This window comes from Artemia franciscana, chromosome 7 (assembly GCF_032884065.1).
Source record: "Artemia franciscana chromosome 7, ASM3288406v1, whole genome shotgun sequence".
In the NCBI taxonomy this organism is placed as follows: Eukaryota; Metazoa; Arthropoda; class Branchiopoda; order Anostraca; family Artemiidae; genus Artemia; species Artemia franciscana.
In genome coordinates, this window is record NC_088869.1 from 6,487,032 (window position 1) to 6,506,271 (window position 19,240).

General features: G+C 33.1%; 2 protein-coding genes across 2 annotated transcripts in view; both read right to left on the reverse strand.

The window, feature by feature from the left end:
* Positions 1 to 4,182: 4,182 nt before the first annotated feature.
* Positions 4,183 to 19,240, reverse strand: part of LOC136028777 (uncharacterized) — a 281,013-nt gene continuing 265,955 nt past the window's right edge. Inside the window, exon 2 of the mRNA XM_065706678.1 lies at positions 4,183 to 4,717. The gene's annotated coding sequence lies outside the window, so the exon portion shown is untranslated. The remainder of the gene's footprint in view (positions 4,718 to 19,240) is intronic.
* On the reverse strand, positions 4,820 to 5,938 carry LOC136028671 (protein angel homolog 2-like). The gene has a single exon (XM_065706499.1). The coding sequence runs from the start codon at positions 5,936 to 5,938 to the stop codon at positions 4,820 to 4,822; it is 1,119 nt and encodes a 372-aa protein (XP_065562571.1).

Sequence of the window (19,240 nt, forward strand, 5' to 3'; positions counted from 1 at the left end):
TATTGCCATGCGTTAGGAATATTTAGTTTAGCAACACAATATCAAAAATTACAAGAGACAACCTCCATTCTCTTGTTTACATTAAGAAGGGACAAGTGATTAAACTTGTCAGAGGTCTAGATCTTACATAAAAATTATCTGCCAAATATTTATATTACTGATGTATTTCCGCCAAAAAGTAATACAATTAAATCGTATCTTAGCCTTCTAGCTGCAATACACCAACAATATTTACTAAAGCAGGGACTGGTTATATGAATATATGGGAAAAGACCTCGATTTTCCCATGCTGTTATAACCTCCCTTTATAATGGCTTAAATATCATCCGGGGCTGTAGGGTTTAGTTGATGCATTTCCTGAGCATCAATCGCATCGTTTTTTATCGTTTTTCGTCTCAAGAGCTTTCCATAATTTACTGTGAGTAGCGCTCTTATTGTTAGAGATATAAGAAATACCAAAAATATGGTTATTATTATATTGTACCAGGAATTTGGCGAGAATAGTCCATATTGACTTTCTACGTACTTTAGTCTTTGGTCTTCTGTCGTGAACAACGGTATTTGTAGGTCTAATGCCTCTTTTATTTTTGCTAGCTGCATAGTACCCTTAATTTTCTCTATTTTGGGCCAAATTGATATTTTTGATTCTTCGTTGTTCATGTTTGGTATCGTAAAAGACAAATTTATTCCTTGGAAATTTATTATTTTTGGGCTCACAACGTTTGTGCTAGTTGTGATCAAAGGTGTTTGTACAGTTGTTTCCTTTGTCACGAGTCGGCAACCTTGTTTTATTGTTATTGTTCCAACGTCCTGTAATAGTATTTCGGTTCGATAACTGGGGTCAATTTTTTCTGTATTGTTATAGCATGAAAGAGTTCCCACTGTCTTTCTAGGTACTGTAAAAAGCCATAAATCATTTCGTAAATTAATGAAGATTTCTCTCTTTGTGCTTCCTACTAAAGCATCACATGAGTTGGGAATATCTTGTTGTTGTGATTCCTTTAGGAAGAGATCTAATATGCAAGATCCGATTTTTACATTATATATAGGTAGCGTTAGTTGGCAGACTAAATTTTTAAAAGAAACGCACTCTTTTAAATCCTGTGAATTGGCGAGTGTATATTTCCTTCTGTCTTGATCAATTAGCATATATTCTGCTTCAGGCGTAATGCTCATGAAGGAATTGGTCTCTTTAATATTAATTGGAAAAGTAGATATTTTGTATAGATCAAATATGGACTGTTGGTTAATTAATGGGATTGTTACGACAGCAAACAGTTGTTCATTTATTTCGGTGATATGCACCCTTAGCTTGGTATAATATAAAAATAAGTTAGCTACTTCTGGTTCTACCGGTAAGTGGAGACCAAATGTTAAGTGAGTTTTTATTTCACTTAGGATGTTCTTGAGGTCCGAGGGATCTACTAAGTCGTAAGAAAGTGCTCCTCCTGTTAACTCAAATAATGCGAATTCAAATTTACTGACATCAGTAGCCAAGTTCAACAAAGACATAATAACAATGTCTAGTGATACCATTGTTAAGCTAGAATCGGAGATTACTCTGTCTACTTCATTTTTCAAATAATTCATTGTGCTGACCGTTCTTGAGATTTTTTTGGAAATGGCCTCAATTTTGTCTTTTTGATAGTTTGCTATACTTGCTTGTATTTTTTGTACATGGAGTGTTGTATTCATGGCTGTATTGAGCCTTTTAACATTATCTCTCAATATATTCAAATCTTCTTCGGTTGACAAACCGAATAATCGAGATGCAAGCTCTCCTACTATTGGGATTAAACTTGTTGACCTTTTATATTTACTTTTACGGAAAAATACTTCGAATATACGTGTTGTGCTTTGTTTAAGTTTTTGTATTTCTGTATTGAATAGTTCAAATAACGCTTCCAATCTTTGTCTATATAATATGAGGAAGGCCTGATGGGTTGATATTTTATGAGCATTTTCCATGGTTAATTCCGGGAGGGGTTCTAATTCAGTCTTCGCTGGTTCGTCAGCCATAGCTAGACGTGCGCAAGTTTTTTTACCATCTATAGTCCAGCATTCTCTCCAGTGGTTTTCATCTTGGCATTTTTTGTCCCCTTCCATGCATTCTGTTCTACTATAATCGGTGTAGACAAATGGGATTTGCCATCTAACTTGTATTCTGCCTTTTTTGCTTGACGTCCAAATTAAACTAGTTGACCGATAGGGTTGCCTTACTGTTATTAAAATTTTATCATTCCTACTTGGTACTAGTACACTAGGGACAATTGTTGTAGTAATTTCTGATATCGAAGTGTCTAATTCTATTGGTTGTGGGTCAGTTGTCGTGGGGTTTGACGAGGGGAATGTTTCTTCCACTTCTGTTATTGGGGTATGTTCAGTTTCGATTGTTGTTGGAGTAAAATCAGTTTCTGCCGTTGTTTCCTCGTTCTGGGTATCGTATTTCCAGAAAGTAGTCGTTTCGTATTTTTTTGAGGTGCTTTTGGGGATTTCCATTAATCCTTTCGTGCTTTCTTCGGTATGTGGAATAAGGGAGGTTGTGTTTGATTTGGCAGCTTCCGTTGTAGCGTTTATTATTCTACAAAAGTATTGACATTTAAACTTGTATTTCGGTTTGCTGGTACCATTAGTGGAATTTGACCCCACTTCGATGTTTTCTATACCTCTTATTATGTCTGGTATTTTGTTCGTTCGCGTTGCAAGGTTAGATACAATGCTTGTTGTTTGGGTTTTAATTGTGGCGGTTTGCTGTGTGTATGAGGAAATACTGGTTATATCTCTCGTTTCAACCTTCGTTGGTTTTATTTCAGATAAATTTATTTTGTCTTGAATTGGTCTGTTCTCAGCCCCGTTAACTTGTTTTGGTCCATTCCATAGTTCTTTGAAGAAATTCCATACAGTGGGTAATTCGTTCAATAATGCATATTGTCCATCGTAAAATTTTCTTTGTCTAAGTTGGGTCTTTATTGGCTCGATTGTATTTTGGGTCTCTTTATCGATATCCGAGTTTTGGTTATTGTTAATTGACCTTTTTTTTCTATTATCTATGGCTTTTCCGAGTCCTATAGCTTTATCGATTTCGGCCAGTTTTGCATCAAAATCATCAATTACTTTCTTTATTTTGACTTTGGGATAGGTGGGAGATGGAAAGGTAAGGGAAGGTATATCTTTCTTGGAAGGTATATCTTTCTTTTCTTTGTGGTTGCTTTTGCTTGCTTGCAGTCCCTTGTCTGATTTTAGAAATTGAAAAATTGATTCCCTTAAGTCATAGGTGTTCTTCTCTAGCCGTATTACTTGTTGGAATAAAGTTTCGAATGGCTTAGGGTCTAGTTTCATAAATATTTTCCACGCGTTGTTACTGGTCAGAAGTGAGTTCTCATGCTTGAAAATCACTCCATGTTTTATAATATCTTGTGTGTTGGAATGGACGTACAGGGTCATCAATATTGTTATCAACTTCATTATTTCTAGAAGAGTTATTTCAGTGATTAGCATAAATAATTTTTTTTTTTTTTTTTTTTTTTTTTTTTTTTTTTTTTTTTTCCTTTACCACTTCCACCCATATTATGTGTTAATATTGTTAGTATATAACACAAACCGTCTAAGGTAAATTAATTTTTTCTTCTCCAAGGAAATAAATAATTTGTTTTTTCTACATATTATTTATAATTTACATTAAAGATAGGCCCTTTTTCATCAATTTCTTTAAATTCTGTTCTTAAAGATTCACGGGTCCTAAAATTTACTTCTAGTATATGGTCGCTGTTTTTTATATTAATATACATAAGATAATCAACAAGACATTTTGGTATTTTAAAATTTTCTAACGTATGGTTAATGTTAAATTTTTGCATAATTGTTCGTATTTTATTTCTGCATAGTCCTTTTAGACTTGTTTGATTAGTTGTATTGTAATTTATTTTATATTTTAATAATTTATAACCAAAAGAGGGATTGACACCTTCTACTATAGTTTCCGATACGATGATGTCTGTTCCTGGAAAAATTTCTGACCATAAGTATTGTTCATTTTGGTATAAACGTACCGTTAGTTTTTTTAACGCATCGTAATCTTCTCTACGTAAAACGGGACAATGAACCTTTAAGGGTTCATTTTCTGTAATGTCAACATATTTGTTATAAACTGAGATAATCCAGTTTGATTTAATATATTTCTAAGTCTTTTTCTACTATTATTAATATGAAATGTAAGGGCCAGATAATTGTGAAGTTATTTACATCACAAAAAATATCTAGATGTTCGATAATTAGTTCTTCAATTAGGGGGTGATTCTTCTTGGTAATTTTGTCAAGTATTGTTTTAAATGTTATTGATGAGAATTTTCTTATATATTCATAACCCTCCTTAACTACTTCTTCTGAAAATTGACAATTTAACATTATATTCATCATATCCCTGATTAAATAGTTTTTAAATATGATTGGTGTCCTTAAAAATTTATAATTTAGATTCTTTACGGCATCAATAATTAAGCTGTTCCACGTTGCTTCGTTTAATTCATAGTTAAACCTGTATAAATCGGGTAAACTATAATAGGTAGCACTAGGTTTTTGTTCTAGGGGTTTATATTGTGTTTCATTTTTTTTTAGATTAGGGTTACTTCGTGTTTTTTTTATAGGCATTTTGTTAGTTTTATTAATTAAGCAGAATATAACAATTTACCTGTTATTGTGGGAATAAGTTGTGGCTTATCTAGAAATAGTATTATATTAAATTAGAATTTAAATTAATTTATTTTTATAGGGTCTTTTATTAAAAAAAATTTTTTTTTTTTTTAACAAAGTATATTATTATTTATACGCAATTCCAACGAAATCTTGCTTCAAGATAATAATGGTCTGATCCATTTAGATTATTCGGTAATGGTCCTATTTTTAAGCAGTCCTTGTATGTTGGGAGACGAAGTCTTTCTAATAGTATTAATTCTTGTTTCTCATGTTTGTTGAATTTTTCGTCAATATTACTGTAGAGAATATAGTCAACTAAGTTGTGACAAATCGAATTCAAACGAACTTTTGGAAATTCATCTGAATTATAAACACTTTTAAAGGCAAATTTATGCGTTAATGTACCGGATGAAAAAAATTCTTCTTCAATGCAGTTATCACGTTTTATTTCTTGTAAGTATTGACAAGAATCAGAAATATAAAGCTCCTTTGGGAGGAAGGTTTTCCCAATTTTTTGTGAACCACAGTTAGTTAATTTTTTTATATCTAGATGTTCATACTTAAGCCTTCCTTGGCTTAAAAAAGAGTATAATTTGCTTGAAGGGGTGAAATTCAAATCACCACAAAGGATAACTGGAGGGTCGTTAGTTATTTTGCAAACAACGCGGTTAATTTCTGCTAGAAGTACTTGGAGTTGGGCTAAACGCACATCTTCTCTTTTGCGATTGTATAACAAATGTGTGTTTACAATGCATATCTGTTTATCCGGGTTCTTAAATGGGGTGAGAATAGAAATAAGTGCAATGTTATCTCGATTAAGTAAATCTATTCCATTCTTTAGCATTTCTAAGGAATGATTTTCTTTTAGACTAAATTTACATTTTTTAAAAAAGGTGGCACACCCATCAATCTTTTCTTGGGTTTTTTGTTTAAACACTCCGTCATACCCCTGAGATTGAAAATACGATAAGTAGGTATTATAATAGTAGTTAGTATCCACTTCCTGTAAGCATACAATATCTGCATTTGACATTTTGAATTGGTTAAAAAGTCTTTTTTTCCTATCTGGCCATTTTAAATTTTCTTCGTTACAATTATGGTACAAATACGGCATTGTTTCGATATATCCTTGAGCTAGTACATTATATGACATAATTGTAAAATCTAAAGATTGAGTTTCTTGGTTTTCTTTTGGCCCTTGACATTTTCTTGGAGTTTCCCACTTTCTAATTTCCGTTAGATTCATTTTCTTACAATCCTTCCGTTTTTTGGACTTTGAACTACAAATCAGTACCGTTTTGTTTGAGTTTTACTAATTATTTGGTGTTAATCAGTATTATTATTAAGCAGTATATAAGTTTAAGGTTACCTGTTTGGCTTGGTATTCAGTTGATGATCTGGAAATATTATGGTGTTAATTTATTTATGTCAGAAGGACTCTGCGCGTCGTAACCATTTAATGGACATATTTATTAAGTATAAATTGATGTCTTGAGCTAGTTAATATTTTAAGTATTAACTAGGTTATTAGGTAAACCTAATAGTTTCTATATAATGAATATAAAGTGATTGCACTTTTTAACTTTTTTTTTTTTTTTTAATATAAACAAAATTACTTGACAAAATAATTTGGTATCAGATAAATTTTTAAACCTACCACTGAGTTGGTCTCTGTGATTGGTTAATTCTTTAAATGCCTTTGGGGAACCTTCGTCATAATTGGTTAAATCAAAAGATGGGTGGTAACTTTTTCTCGGTTTGAAATTCGCTAGGCGGTCTTTTAAAATTCTTTTAAAACTGCTACAGGTCTTTTATGTGCAATTACACTTTTGTCATGCGAAAAACGTTTGTAGGGTGTTATAATTAAAGTTCATTTCTTGGTTGTAAAAATTATTCTTACATTAGTAGACGTACCTTAAGGGTTATTTATTATACAATGCATATATTGTATTTTTTATATGTCACGAGTCTATTAGATAAAACGTCTATTTGCGAATTTCACACGTAACTGGCAATTTTGCCTTTCAGAGATCTGTAATTTTGCCAGGTTACAAAATATGTTTCGTTTTCAATGCTAGTACGCGCAGATAGAGTTGTTCATACTTTAAGGTTTTAGGATTTATACTATAATAGAATCGGCATTTTTTTTTTTTTTTTTGCAAGACGAAGCTAAAATTTGGTAAGATTTAAATTTTTGTGCTTTTTTATTTTTTTTTTGTTGCTGTCCTTTATTTTTTTTGTGTCTGTCTGGTGATAAAAATGGATTGAGCTTTAAGTTGATTTCGTAATTATAATTATTTTAAAAGGATAAGAATTTTTATACATAATACAAAAAGGAGTTTGATTTAAAAGATACCCTGTGAGATGCTTATTTTTATATTTGTAAAAGAAAATTTTTATTTTTGATAAAAGGCATACATAGGTTAGTTGCTTTGCCGTTAGTGGCGTAAAGGGTTATTAAGTTTATAGCAATGATATATTACCTGTTAATTGTATTATCTATTATATATTCTCGTTCTCATTTCTTCCAGATTTCTTTAGTTGGTTTCTTTGTTGAATTTGATTTCGGATAATATTTGGTAATAATTTTCTTCGTTTTTTGGACTATTCATGGAACAGAACTGAATGCTTTTCGCGGTTTCGAATCCAAATTTCATGTTTTTAAAAATAGACGTTATTGATGGTGGTAGTTTTTTTGCCATCCTTCTTAGCCTCGCGACTTTTCTGAGATTTACTAACGTCAAATGAGGCTTCCAACATTCCTGGTCTGCGAGTTGTATTCCGGTTATACTGATTTCTTTAGTAATTCTTTCTAAAAGAGGACTTAAGCGAGCTTTAAATTCTGTCTCATTATTTAACTGGGCATACAAAATTTGTTCTGAAAATTCTCCGACGCCTTGGAAGTCGAGTATTATTTGATTCTCACTGAGTTCCTGTTGAAAGGCAGATATTGCCTTTGCGAAAGCATTTTTTGTTAATTCGATTTCACTATTATTTTTTAGGTGGATGACCATTAGTGTAACGTGAAAAGTACTTTGTTGAATAAGGGCTTGCGATAAACTAGGGTCTATATTAATCATGTAGTTTTGTACCTCTGAGGCCTTTCTTTTTATTTGCGCGCTTTTGACTTGAATTGCGAAAAAATAATTTGGTGGTTGGTTACTCATTTTCCTTGACTTTCTTGGCAGATATCGCCCGGTTTCTAAAAAAATCAAGTTACATTAACTTAATGTTTTTTAAGTTGGTACTCTAATCCAATTCGTCTGAACCTCCAACGCACAATGTGTCGAAAAGTAATACATTTTGTATCATAGCCTTTCTATCATTATGCCTTGGAATATCCCAACTCGGAAATAGAGTAGTAGAATCACAGGAGACAATTTTTATTTCTGCACATTAGAAGGAAAGAAATGAGTAAAAGAAACTAATTTATCGATATTTTACTGTTTAAAAGTGATATTAGTTAGATAAAATTTGAACAATCTAGTTCATGGTCATTTGAAATATTTATTATTGGCCCTTGGCTCGAAAATTGATTTATTTCAGATTTTAACAGGTGTGGAGTCATAAAAGTCAATCGATATTCTTGGTTGTTATTTCCACGAATATCTTCTATGTGTAGTAAATACCGTTTTAGGGATTCGGGGAGTACTAGGTTAGTTAACGTATAGTGAATGTCGGTTTTTTTCATCATAAAGCGTATGTTTTTTCTGCACAATTCCTTTAAACTGGGGTTGTTTGGAGTAATACAAACTCTTTTGAAAATCAGTTGTTTATGAAAACATAGCGGGCTTATGCAATTTATTATTTTTTCATATATTAGAATATCCTTTCCTTTTACTAGTTTTGACCCAATGTTTTCGTCTATTGTATAAAACTTAGTAATTAAGCGTTTTAATAGCTCGTATTGTCCTAGATATAAGTGATGAATAGAGTTATTAATCCAGTAATAATTTACATTGTTATTTTTGTAGATTTTAAGGAGTAGATCTTTGTTAAATAGCCTATAATCTACCTCCATTAGCATTTCTAAGAACTTTGAAGGCCAAGGTAGCTCGAAATTTTCTTCTTCAAGTGGTGTTAACCAAAAATTTTCACATATTAGGGACGCGATTAATGGATATTTCTTTTTGGGGATTGAGCAAAGAAGTACAGTAAAATTGTATAGGGCGAACCTGTGCCTGTATCCGTAGTCTTTTCTCATTACCTCTGGCGAAAAAGTACTTATTAGTAATATGACCATTATTTCAATTATCAAACTATCGCTAGGTATAATTGGAACGTGCAGTAAGGAACGAAGTAAGTCGTAACGCAAATTTTTTACTGCATTTTTTACTGCTGATTCTAATATTTTTTCGTTCGTTTCATGGTTTATTTTTGAGAGATCTGGTAGACTTTGGGTTTTGTTTGGAAGCCAAAAGTCTTGTCTTGAGGGTGTTTGGTTTATGACGGGTTCTAGGGGTCTTAGAACATTCTCTAAGGTTCTATTATGCGACATTTCCTCTGGTTAATATAAGCTGTTAGTTGAGTGAATTTTTTTTACCTGATTTGGTCCCTCTGGTTACAGATCTAAAAAAAATTATTTGTACTTTAGAATTTTAAAATTTTTTGGTATGCAAGTTGTTTTTGTAAGCGTCTTTTTTAGATTGTTTAGATTTTTTTCGTCTTAAGAAGATTTTATCCCCTTTAACGGCATATTCTCGTGTATTCGGGTCGTATAAAAATTTGGCGTAATGCCGGATTTCTTCTAATGGGTAATGAATTCCTTCGTATTTGGTACAATTTTCGTTTTCTTCGATTTTATAACATATTTTTGGGTTTTTACATTTATCAATTAGAAGAAGGTCAGTTTGTGTCGGCCCCTTGCAAAACCAGTAGCAGATATTAAATTTTGTCTGTAGTTTTCTTATTTTTAACTGTAAACTTGTCAAGTTAGTCCCTTTTTGTTTTTTGTTTGAGAATTTGATTTTTACTTCTCCCCTTGCGGGTCGATATTTTGGGGTATTAGCTAATTTTAACCCAAATTTATACGTGTGGGGTTTAAATTTTGTCAAATTGTAATTTAGGTACCAACTTTCTGCGTATATTTCTTTACCATTTTCATCTTGGACTAGCATAGCGGCCGAATATATTATATTTTCCTTGGCATGAATAATTGAAATAAATTCCGTATCTATAATTCCCTTTGCCATATTCACGGAGAAAAGAGATAAGAAAATAATATAAAAAAAATATTTAAGTGCGATCTTGATACTGCCGGGAGGATGAAGTAGATTCGATGCCAAGTCTGAATGCCTGTTAGATGTTACAAGTTATAGCTATATTAATGTCGTTTTTTAGTTACAAGTTAATTTATTCGAAGCCCCTAAATCTATTTAATAGTAGGGAGGCGAACCAAGAATATGCCTGAAAGGAGTGTGATAATTATAAAATTGCAAGGTAAATTAGCACAAGTTTGGCTACGACTACAGTTTACGAAGACGCTTGTTGTTATTAACTATTTGTAATAATATTTTCGTTAAGGCTATTAATGAGTTTTTATTTACTATTATTTGATGGTTATCTCCACAAGCTGTTTTGCAATATTTTAGTTTCTATGGTATACAAAGTGACAGCGATTCCTATAGGGCAGGTGTTAGTTATCGTTGTGTTAATAAGCTCTTGCGTTACGGAATTATTATTGCGGTGGGCTATAGTAACAAATTCTTGTTAAATAAAATAGTTTTGTGACTTACTCACAATACTGAGTCCTTTTTGATGAACCAATTCTTCAATCGGAGTTTATTAAACTTTTCTGAAAAGTACCTTTTTTTTTTTATTTATGGATTTTATTGGGAGTGGTCTCTTGGCGAGGAGCAAAAAAAAAAATTAAGTCAACTTTCTCTGAGTCATAACCCGATGCTATCAATAAATACATCGAGTTACCCCTCAGGAAAAATCAAATCGGCCTGTCTTTTTTTCCTTTATTTTATCCAGGACTGATAGATTTTTATTTTTCTTTTATTAATAATCTAATTTATCTGGTTTTTTGACGACTCGGCCTGACCTTGTTGTTACCTTCTCTTCGGTAGACTCGGTTTTTTTCTTTGGCTTTGCTAGCGATATCAAGTCAAACTTTTTATATTGTTTTTTAAGAAATTTTTGACCTTTAATTTGTGCCTTTTTAGCCTGGGCAGTTGCACTCTGTGGTCTTGTTCCTTCCACATTTTTGGGCTCATTTGTGCCTGATTCACTCTCAGTATCTGAGGAACTAGTTGTAGATTTAGTATCTGGTTCTCTTGAAGTAGAGGTTTGAGATTTAGGTGTTGATCCAGCCTGACCTTCGTAAATTTCTTCTCCTCGTGAAGTAGAGGGTTTACTGATTGACTCGTCCTGTTGATCTCTGGGCTCGGGAGAATTGAACGATTCTTGTGAGCTTTGGGAGGATTCAAATGTTTTCTTGGGGTGCCTCCACTGCTTGAAAGCCATGTCCTCCGGAGGGTGAGGAATTGTTTGCATTAAGGTTTCCTTCCAAGATACCCAGTCCTTTGGTTTTGCCTTTGAGACGGTTATATCGTGATATTGTTGCTCATCAGTAACTGGATTAGTATAAAATGTACTCTGTCTAGTCTTAATTGGGTAATTAATGATATCCATTGCTTCTCTTAATGTTTGTTTTTGGGGCTGTTTGTCCCTTTGTGACTCTATGTCCCCAGGTGTCTGTATAGCCTTATTTAATTCATCGTGTAACGATAAAGGTCTGTCTATTGGTGAAATAGGTTTCACCAAATTGTCGGGGAAACGTTTTGGGGGGTAAGGGGTTGAAATTTTATCTGGAAAGAATTGTGACTTTGGAGAAATCGTATAGTCCAATTCTTCTGATTCTTCACTGGAAAATGAATCGCTATTCCTCCGTCTCCGCGTAACGGGGGTACATTTTGGGGGGGTAACCATATTTGTCATGGTTAGAAATTCATTAAATTTTTCTTCGTCACTACTGTTTTCAAAATATCCTTGTTTGAAATTAAAAGGTTTAAGTTCACTTAGTCTAGAGCGAGGTGGTTCATTTTCGTCCTCCGAGGTATTTGATGTTGAAGGTTGAGGGGTCCATGTTTCTGTGAATTTTGCCCTTTTTATACGACTAACATGGGCTTTATAAGTTTTCCCCGTTTGTGGTTTTAATAGTTTGAATGTAACGTCATTATCATATTTCTTAATTATTCTATAGGGGCCAGCGTACCTGTTAGAAAGCTTCTTGCCTTCCAATTTGGTTTCATTTTTTAAATAAACACAATCTCCTACTTGAAAATTGATTTCTCCTTTAACATTTGGAATATTTTTGGCCTCTTGTTGTCTTTTTGATTTTTCTATTTCTTGTTTTACAAGTTTGTAAGTTTTTCTCATTCTATTGATAAATTCTTGCTTATAATCTTGAGAATCATTATAATATTGTCTCGATTCTATAATTTCCTTATAAGGGATTCTAAAGTCTCGTCCGAATAATATGTAGAACGGGTTATCATGAATGACCTGGGAGTAAGCGGTATTAATTACATTTGTTAAATAAGGTAAGGCATTATGCCAATCTCTGCGATTTTCTTTCGTATAAATGCTTAAAATATTAGAGAAAAGTTTGTGCCTGTTCTCGATCTTCCCGTTGGCCTGGGGGTGATAGGGGGTTGATACCAATTTACTTATTTGAAGAAAAGACATTAAATCCTTAGTTACTTTCGATACGAAGTTAGGGCCGTTGTCGCTTAATACTGTATTAGGAATACCGAAATTAAGGAATATTTTAGCGAGAGCTCTCGACGTTGTATAGGCGCTTTGATTTTTTAACGGTTTAGCAAAAGTGAAACCAGAAAAGTGATCAATCACTGATAGTACACAGGTGTGTCCTTCATTAGACATGGGTAGTCCTCCACTAGTACCATATAAATCAAAAGAAACTATATCGAAGGGGAACCGGGCCGTAGGAGTTCTTCCTGTCCCTGGATTAGGGTAGACTTGAGGATTTTTTCTTAAATTACATGTTTCACAACTATTAACGTAATTTTTTAACTTTGTTAAGGCTGAAGCAACGAAAAAGTATTGTTTTAACCTATGGAAGGTCTTCTCTATTCCTAAGTGACCTCCTACGTCAGAATGAAAAAATTCGAAAGCGGGTTGTTCCAAAGTTTGGGGTAACACTGGTATAATGGTCGTTTGATTTCTTTTATCATTATTGGTCATTATTTTACATAGTATTTGTTCATCTAAATCGTAATAATAATTATCAATTTCCTTTTTAAAGGATTTCATTTCATTGGGTAGGTCTCTATCATATAAGAAATATTCTATTAGAGCCGCACAAATATTATCTTTCTTTTGATGTATTTTTATATTATTTAAAGATAGTGGGCTGTCTTTGTGTTTTTCTTCTACTAAATTATTGGTCTGCCTTTTTAAATTTTTATTTTTCGGAGCATGTTTTTCTTTTATCGTGTTAATTTCTTCATTTTCATTTTCTAAGGGAGCATTATCTGGAAATCTACTAAGATAGTCGCATGGGGCGTTTTGTTTTCCTTTAAGATGTTCAAATTCATAATCTAAATCTTGAATTTTTAATATCCATCTCGCGAGGATTCCGGACGGTTTTTTGAAAGTCTGTAGGTATTGAAGACTTTTATGATCGGAACGTAGTTTAAATTTTCGTCCAACCAAGTAATGTTTAAATTTTTCTAAATGGTGAATAATCGATAATAATTCAAGTTGTGTCGCAGAATAATTACTTTCTCCAGGCGTAAGAGTACGCGAAGCATATGCTATAACTTTTTCTTCCCCGTTTATTACTTGGGAGAGAATCGCCCCAATTCCCTTGGTTGAGGCATCCGTAGTAACAACGAATTGTCCTGTTTGGAAGTCGGGTAAACATAAGATAGGTTCTGAAGTCAAAGCCTTTTTTAAATGATCTAATGAATTTTGAGCTAATTTAGACCATGTAATTTTTTGGGGGTTCCCTCTAGTGAGGTCCGTGAGAGGCTTTGCTACTTGTGCGTAATTTCTTATAAATTTTCGAAAGTAGCTCATTAATCCTAAGATTCCTCGTAATTGTTTAATTGTTTGAGGGGGTTTTATATTTTTAACAGATTCTATCTTTTCAGGGTCTGGGGAAATTTGTCCTTGTGTTACAACTACTCCTAAAAATTTTAGTTTGGTTTGAAAAAGATTTACTTTTTCAGGTCTACATTTTAAATTGCCTTCTCTAAATTTCTCAAATACCTTCGCTAGGGTCACTAAATGGTCCTCCGCGTCTTTGTCCATAGCTATGACGTCATCAACAAAATGAATTATGTTATTTAGGCCTCTTAGTAAATGAAGGAGGGGTCTACACAATGCACTTGAACTGGTTTTTAGTCCAAATGGTACTCTTAAGTATTCATAAGAACCACATTCAGATGTTGAAAAAGCTGTTTTAAAAATATCGGCCGCTTTTATTTTTACTTGATGATAACCTTGTGTCAAATCTAGGGAAGTAAATATTTTATTTTTATTTGATATTGAGTCTAGAATTTCGTCTATTCTAGGTAGGGGAAATTTGTCACTTACTACCTGTTTATTTAAAGCTCTATAATCTACCACTAGTCTAAGATCATTATTCTTTTTCGGGACTAGAATAACGGGGGCAGAGTATGGGCTTATGCTTGGCCTTATGATTTGATTTTTTTCAAGTTCATGTATTTTATTTATTAGCCATTCTTTATGCTTATAAGGAATTCTGTATGGTTGTTTTGCAACTGGCGGCCCCGTGGTTTGTATTGCGTGTTCATAAAATGGGATAAGTCCTATGTCGTCTTCAGATGTCGAAAAGACATCTTTATATTCCCATAATAAGTCGCATAATTTTTGTTTTAATGATACATCGGTTATGTGACTTAGTTCGAATTTTTCAAGAAATTGAGATCGCGTCAGTGAAAATTCTTTGTCAACGTGAACATTAATATTATTCACTAAGTTCTTTTCCAAATTTTTCCAATTATTAATATCGGATTCCGATACTATTTGTATCTCTACTAAACATGTACCTTTACTTAGGGTGATTAGGTCGTTTTCGTGGGTGTTCGTTACCCAAATATAACCTTCACCCTTTTCGTAATTTATAATTTGTTCTTCGCAAACTACATTTTTCGGGAGATTTTCCGACGGCGATGCTACCCAAGTTTCATTTTTATCATTAACTGGTTCTAACATCTGTGATATTTGGACCCTCTGCATTGATTTAGGGGGAATCTTAGTTTTTCTTACTACGAATCCATAATATTTTTCGTTATGACTTTCTTTTATTGAGTTTAGGATATTATCTTCTGGTTTTTTTCTGGGAGTTTCTATATTCGCTAGCTTTTTCCATAAATATGAAATTTCTTGAATTTGTTTTTCTCTATACTCCTTCATGTTGCCTATGTTTTCCTTTACCTTGTTTGCTTGTATGTTATTTATTTCTGATTTGGTTTTTGTCGGATATATAAACTTTGAATTTGCTACATCTAATAATATTTTATTGGCTTTTAAAAAGTTAGCACCTATTATCGCTTCGTATGGAAAATTTTTACAAACTATAAATTGAGTATAGAAATTTCTGTCATCTTTGCGCAAGGTTAGGTACACAGTGCCTTTTACATCCAGGTCGTGTCCCGTCACACTTGATAAATTGGGACATATATTGCTCATTCGTCGTTTAATATAATTGGGTAATTTATTAAATACGGATGTATTTATCACATTTACTGTTGCCCCTGAATCTATAAGGGCTGAGAAATAAATATTTCCTGCATTAAAATTTTCAAATACTGGTAACATATTATCATTATTTGCACTTAAAAATGGTATAATCACTGGCAGGGACCTATATATTATTTTGCCACCAAATTTTGGTCCTATGAATTTTGGGGGCTTGAGTCGTTTCCCTGGGGTTCCCAGATTTCGGGTGTAGAGTTTTCATTAGTTCTATTTTGGTTTTCTTGATCATTAATTGAAGTTGAGTTGTTATATGGGTTCCGTCGGCTGGTAAAGTTACCTCTTGTATTTCTATTCCAACCATTGTTAGGTTGGTTTAACCTTCCGCGATACCCTCCGCGATACTGATTCGTACTGCATTGGAAATTTCGGGTTGGATAATTACCTCCTATTAAAAAGGTGTTCCCTTGATTGCCTCTAGGGGCGTACCCATTGTAGTTTGTCCCCCTGGACAAATGATTGCTCGATCCCCTAAAATTTGGGCGATAATTATTGTTTGTAAAACAATTTCTTGCGATGTGACCTAACCGGTTACAGGAGTAGCATCTTAGTGGTTCTATATTGGCTTGTGTCCTCATTTGATTATTGGGGGCAAAGCGTACTTGTCTTGGAGGTGTGGTGGTTCGAATTTGATTTCGAAGCGGTTTTGGCGATGATTCTCTGGAGAAAAATCGCGGAGAGGGATCTCTTGATTTTATAGCTGTTTTACTTTCTACCGCATTTATTGATAGTTTTTGGTGTTGCAGGACTATGGAATCGATTTCCACGGCGGTCTCTATTTCCTGAACTGCCAGTTCTAAGTCGTCGATTTTTTTGGAAATTAAGAGACGATATAGTTTTGGGTTGAGTCCCTGTTTAAATGCGTTTAGTATTATTTTTTCATACAATTCTCCTTCACCTGGACCGTATCGCGCTTCTGTTGCGATTCTGATTTTATTTAGATATTCTCTTACGTTTTGGGTCCGTTCGAATGTTACTAACCCATGTTTTAGTTTGTTCAATGAACTAGTATCGATGAATCTCTTTTGAAAAGCCTGTTGCAATAACTCTATTGAGTTAATTGTTGAGGTGGCTTCTGTTCCTACGGTATTTTCAATTTGCTTCAAAAATGTCAAAGCCTGACCTTTTAGTCTTAAGAGTAGCATGTTTTTTAATGCTTTTAAGTCAATTTTTGTCATTTCAACAAATTGTCCTAAGTGGATGTTGAATTGATCTACATCTGTATCCCCTTCATAATCAGGTAATGATTTTGCAATTTCTACCGAAGTTGCAATGATTTGTTGCGCTTTTAATAATTCATCTTGTTCATGAGCCATATTTGTTATTTTAATTCAGTTTTTTTTCTTGAAGTTATGCGGTATATAAAATTTTAGTTTTCATTTAAGATTTATTTATATTTAACTACTTAATATTCTAATTATTTTAAGATGGGGTATACACAAAAGAATACATAAGTAGAAATAAAATTATACTGCACTTAAATAATGTGAAATTAAATGCACTTAAAATCAAAAAATAATTTGTGAATAATCATATTTGTCTAGGGTAGCAGGTAGTCATGTTGTTAGGCATATACAGTTCCTTTAGTGTCTTTTTTTGATGGCCGCGCCAAATGTTACGGGGGGGGGTTTCTTATAAAGTATATTCGTTTTCTTGATCTATTTTGACTGGTTGCTTATAAGGTCTACTTGATTTCTTATATTGTTTAAGTTGTTTGTGGTATGGGAGCCTTATAGTTAATGGATATAGATTGGGAGGGTTCTATTGACCAGTCTCTATAATCTTGGAGACGAATTCATTATCATGATGTTTAGATTTGCCGAGATGGGCAGATTCCCTTGGGAACGTACCAGTAGACAATAGGAACTGTACCTGTACCTTAACTCAAGACAAACACAATTATTGACAATAATTTTATTTTCTTACTTCATATACAACTTCAGGTAAAACGGCTCCAACAAATGATAGTAGTATAAAGTGCATCAAAGAGTGACTACCAAAAAACTGAATTACACTCTTAACTTTTAGTTCACCTTATATATCCCGAATCAATCCGGATTTCTAAATTAAGCACAGGGTAGACTGACCTCAGAAATGTTGCAACACAACTCTTTTTTTGATTATACAACATATGGCTTAACCTCCTTGCAAAGATTTATTATAACAAGGGTTTTCACCTTCAGTTTGTTGACCAGACCAGATGTAGAAATCTGGTTTCTAATTGGCTTTATTCAAAAGTTTGAATCTAATTTTGGTAGTCAAAAAAGTATCATTTTTTGCTTGAAGGAAGATTTGTACCAAAGGTAAAAAGTATCATTTTTTGCCTGTTATAAAACTTGTACTAAAAAAGCACAAATCCTATGAGATGATTAACTTTTACTTTAAAATCTTTATATGTATAAGAGATTCTTATTTTAAAGCTTTCTAAAATAAATGAATGAGAGATTTGGTTTTGAGTTCTGAAAGGGGGAGGGGGTTTGCTGGTCCATATGTTACACTATTGTATCTCAGTTTCTATTGTATCCTCAGTTAGCAACAATTTTAGAGTAACTTAATTGGATTTTCTTCTTGCAATCAACAACAGCAAGAGAATATGCTTTCACTATCTCTCTCACAAGAGAATATGCAAATATATTTCCTAAATTTTGAAAAAAAATACGTTAATATGACTCAGAATTCTACTCAAATAACAGGAATTACGCTTTCAGAAATAAAGGCAGAGAAAAAGCAACTGGTAACTGAAAATTAAGGTAAAATGTTGTTTTGTCAAAATTTCAATAGGTATAGACCAATAATTTAGGCAAATTTCAGGGCCCTCTAGAGGGACAAGGAGTGGAGATGGGTACTTTAAAACACCTTTACTGGGATATACTTCAGCCTGTAGACCCATCCCTGAGAGTTTCATTTTCTTGACATAACCACTTTCTCAGATAGCCAAAAGTTGATAAACTAGAATTTTACTCAACTTTTCTAAATTAACAATAATTTTGAGGGGTTTAAAACTCTTTTTAAAAATTCCAATTTCTTTCCTAAAAAAGGTCTAGCCTAGCTTTTTACTTTTAACACTAAGGGCTTGAAATGGGAAGAAATGCTTGATAGAAAAGGCACCAAGTGATATAGGCCTATCAGTTTCATACTATCTAAATTATGCTGTAGACTAAACTGCAAATTGACCAGTTTAATAAAGCCCATAAATCTGTTGATTCTCAAGTCTTAGCAACTAATATTATGATTCGATTATTTTGGTAGGATGATTTAGATTAAAACTGGCGCATGAACACTAAATGTAATCATTTTCTATTAGGTATTTTTTTTTATTAAATAAGAAATTCATGAATAGATACAACCATAACAACAAATGGATGCTAGTACCAAAAAGTATCATACAATATATTTCCCATTGAACAACTGCATGAAACAAAGTGGCTTATAACCAAAGTAGGTTGAACAAAGTAACCTACTGCTAAAAATCAGTAAAACAATGTATAAAACATTGGGAGGGGAACAAGGAAGGTTACAAAAGTAGTTATTGTATAGTTCAATAACAATAACAGTCCTACTATGAATGCTTAATGTTGTTCTATGATGTTATTAGAGGGGGGAATAAGTAGGCTAGGGAGTTAGAAGAAAACTAGCTCAAGAGGAATGGGAGTAATAGATTAACTATATGATATAGGGTGTGTTCCAGCTGACGGTTTTTCAGTAACTGCAGTTACTGCGCGGTAACTGCCCATTTCTAACTGCAGTAGAGCCAGTGGGAACGGCACAGTAAGCTGACTAGCAGTAGCGTCATTTT

Excerpts from the sequence above, each read along its gene's own strand:
- LOC136028671 (XM_065706499.1), bottom strand. The coding sequence starts at position 5,938 with ATGAATCTAACGGAAATTAGAAAGTGGGAAACTCCAAGAAAATGTCAA.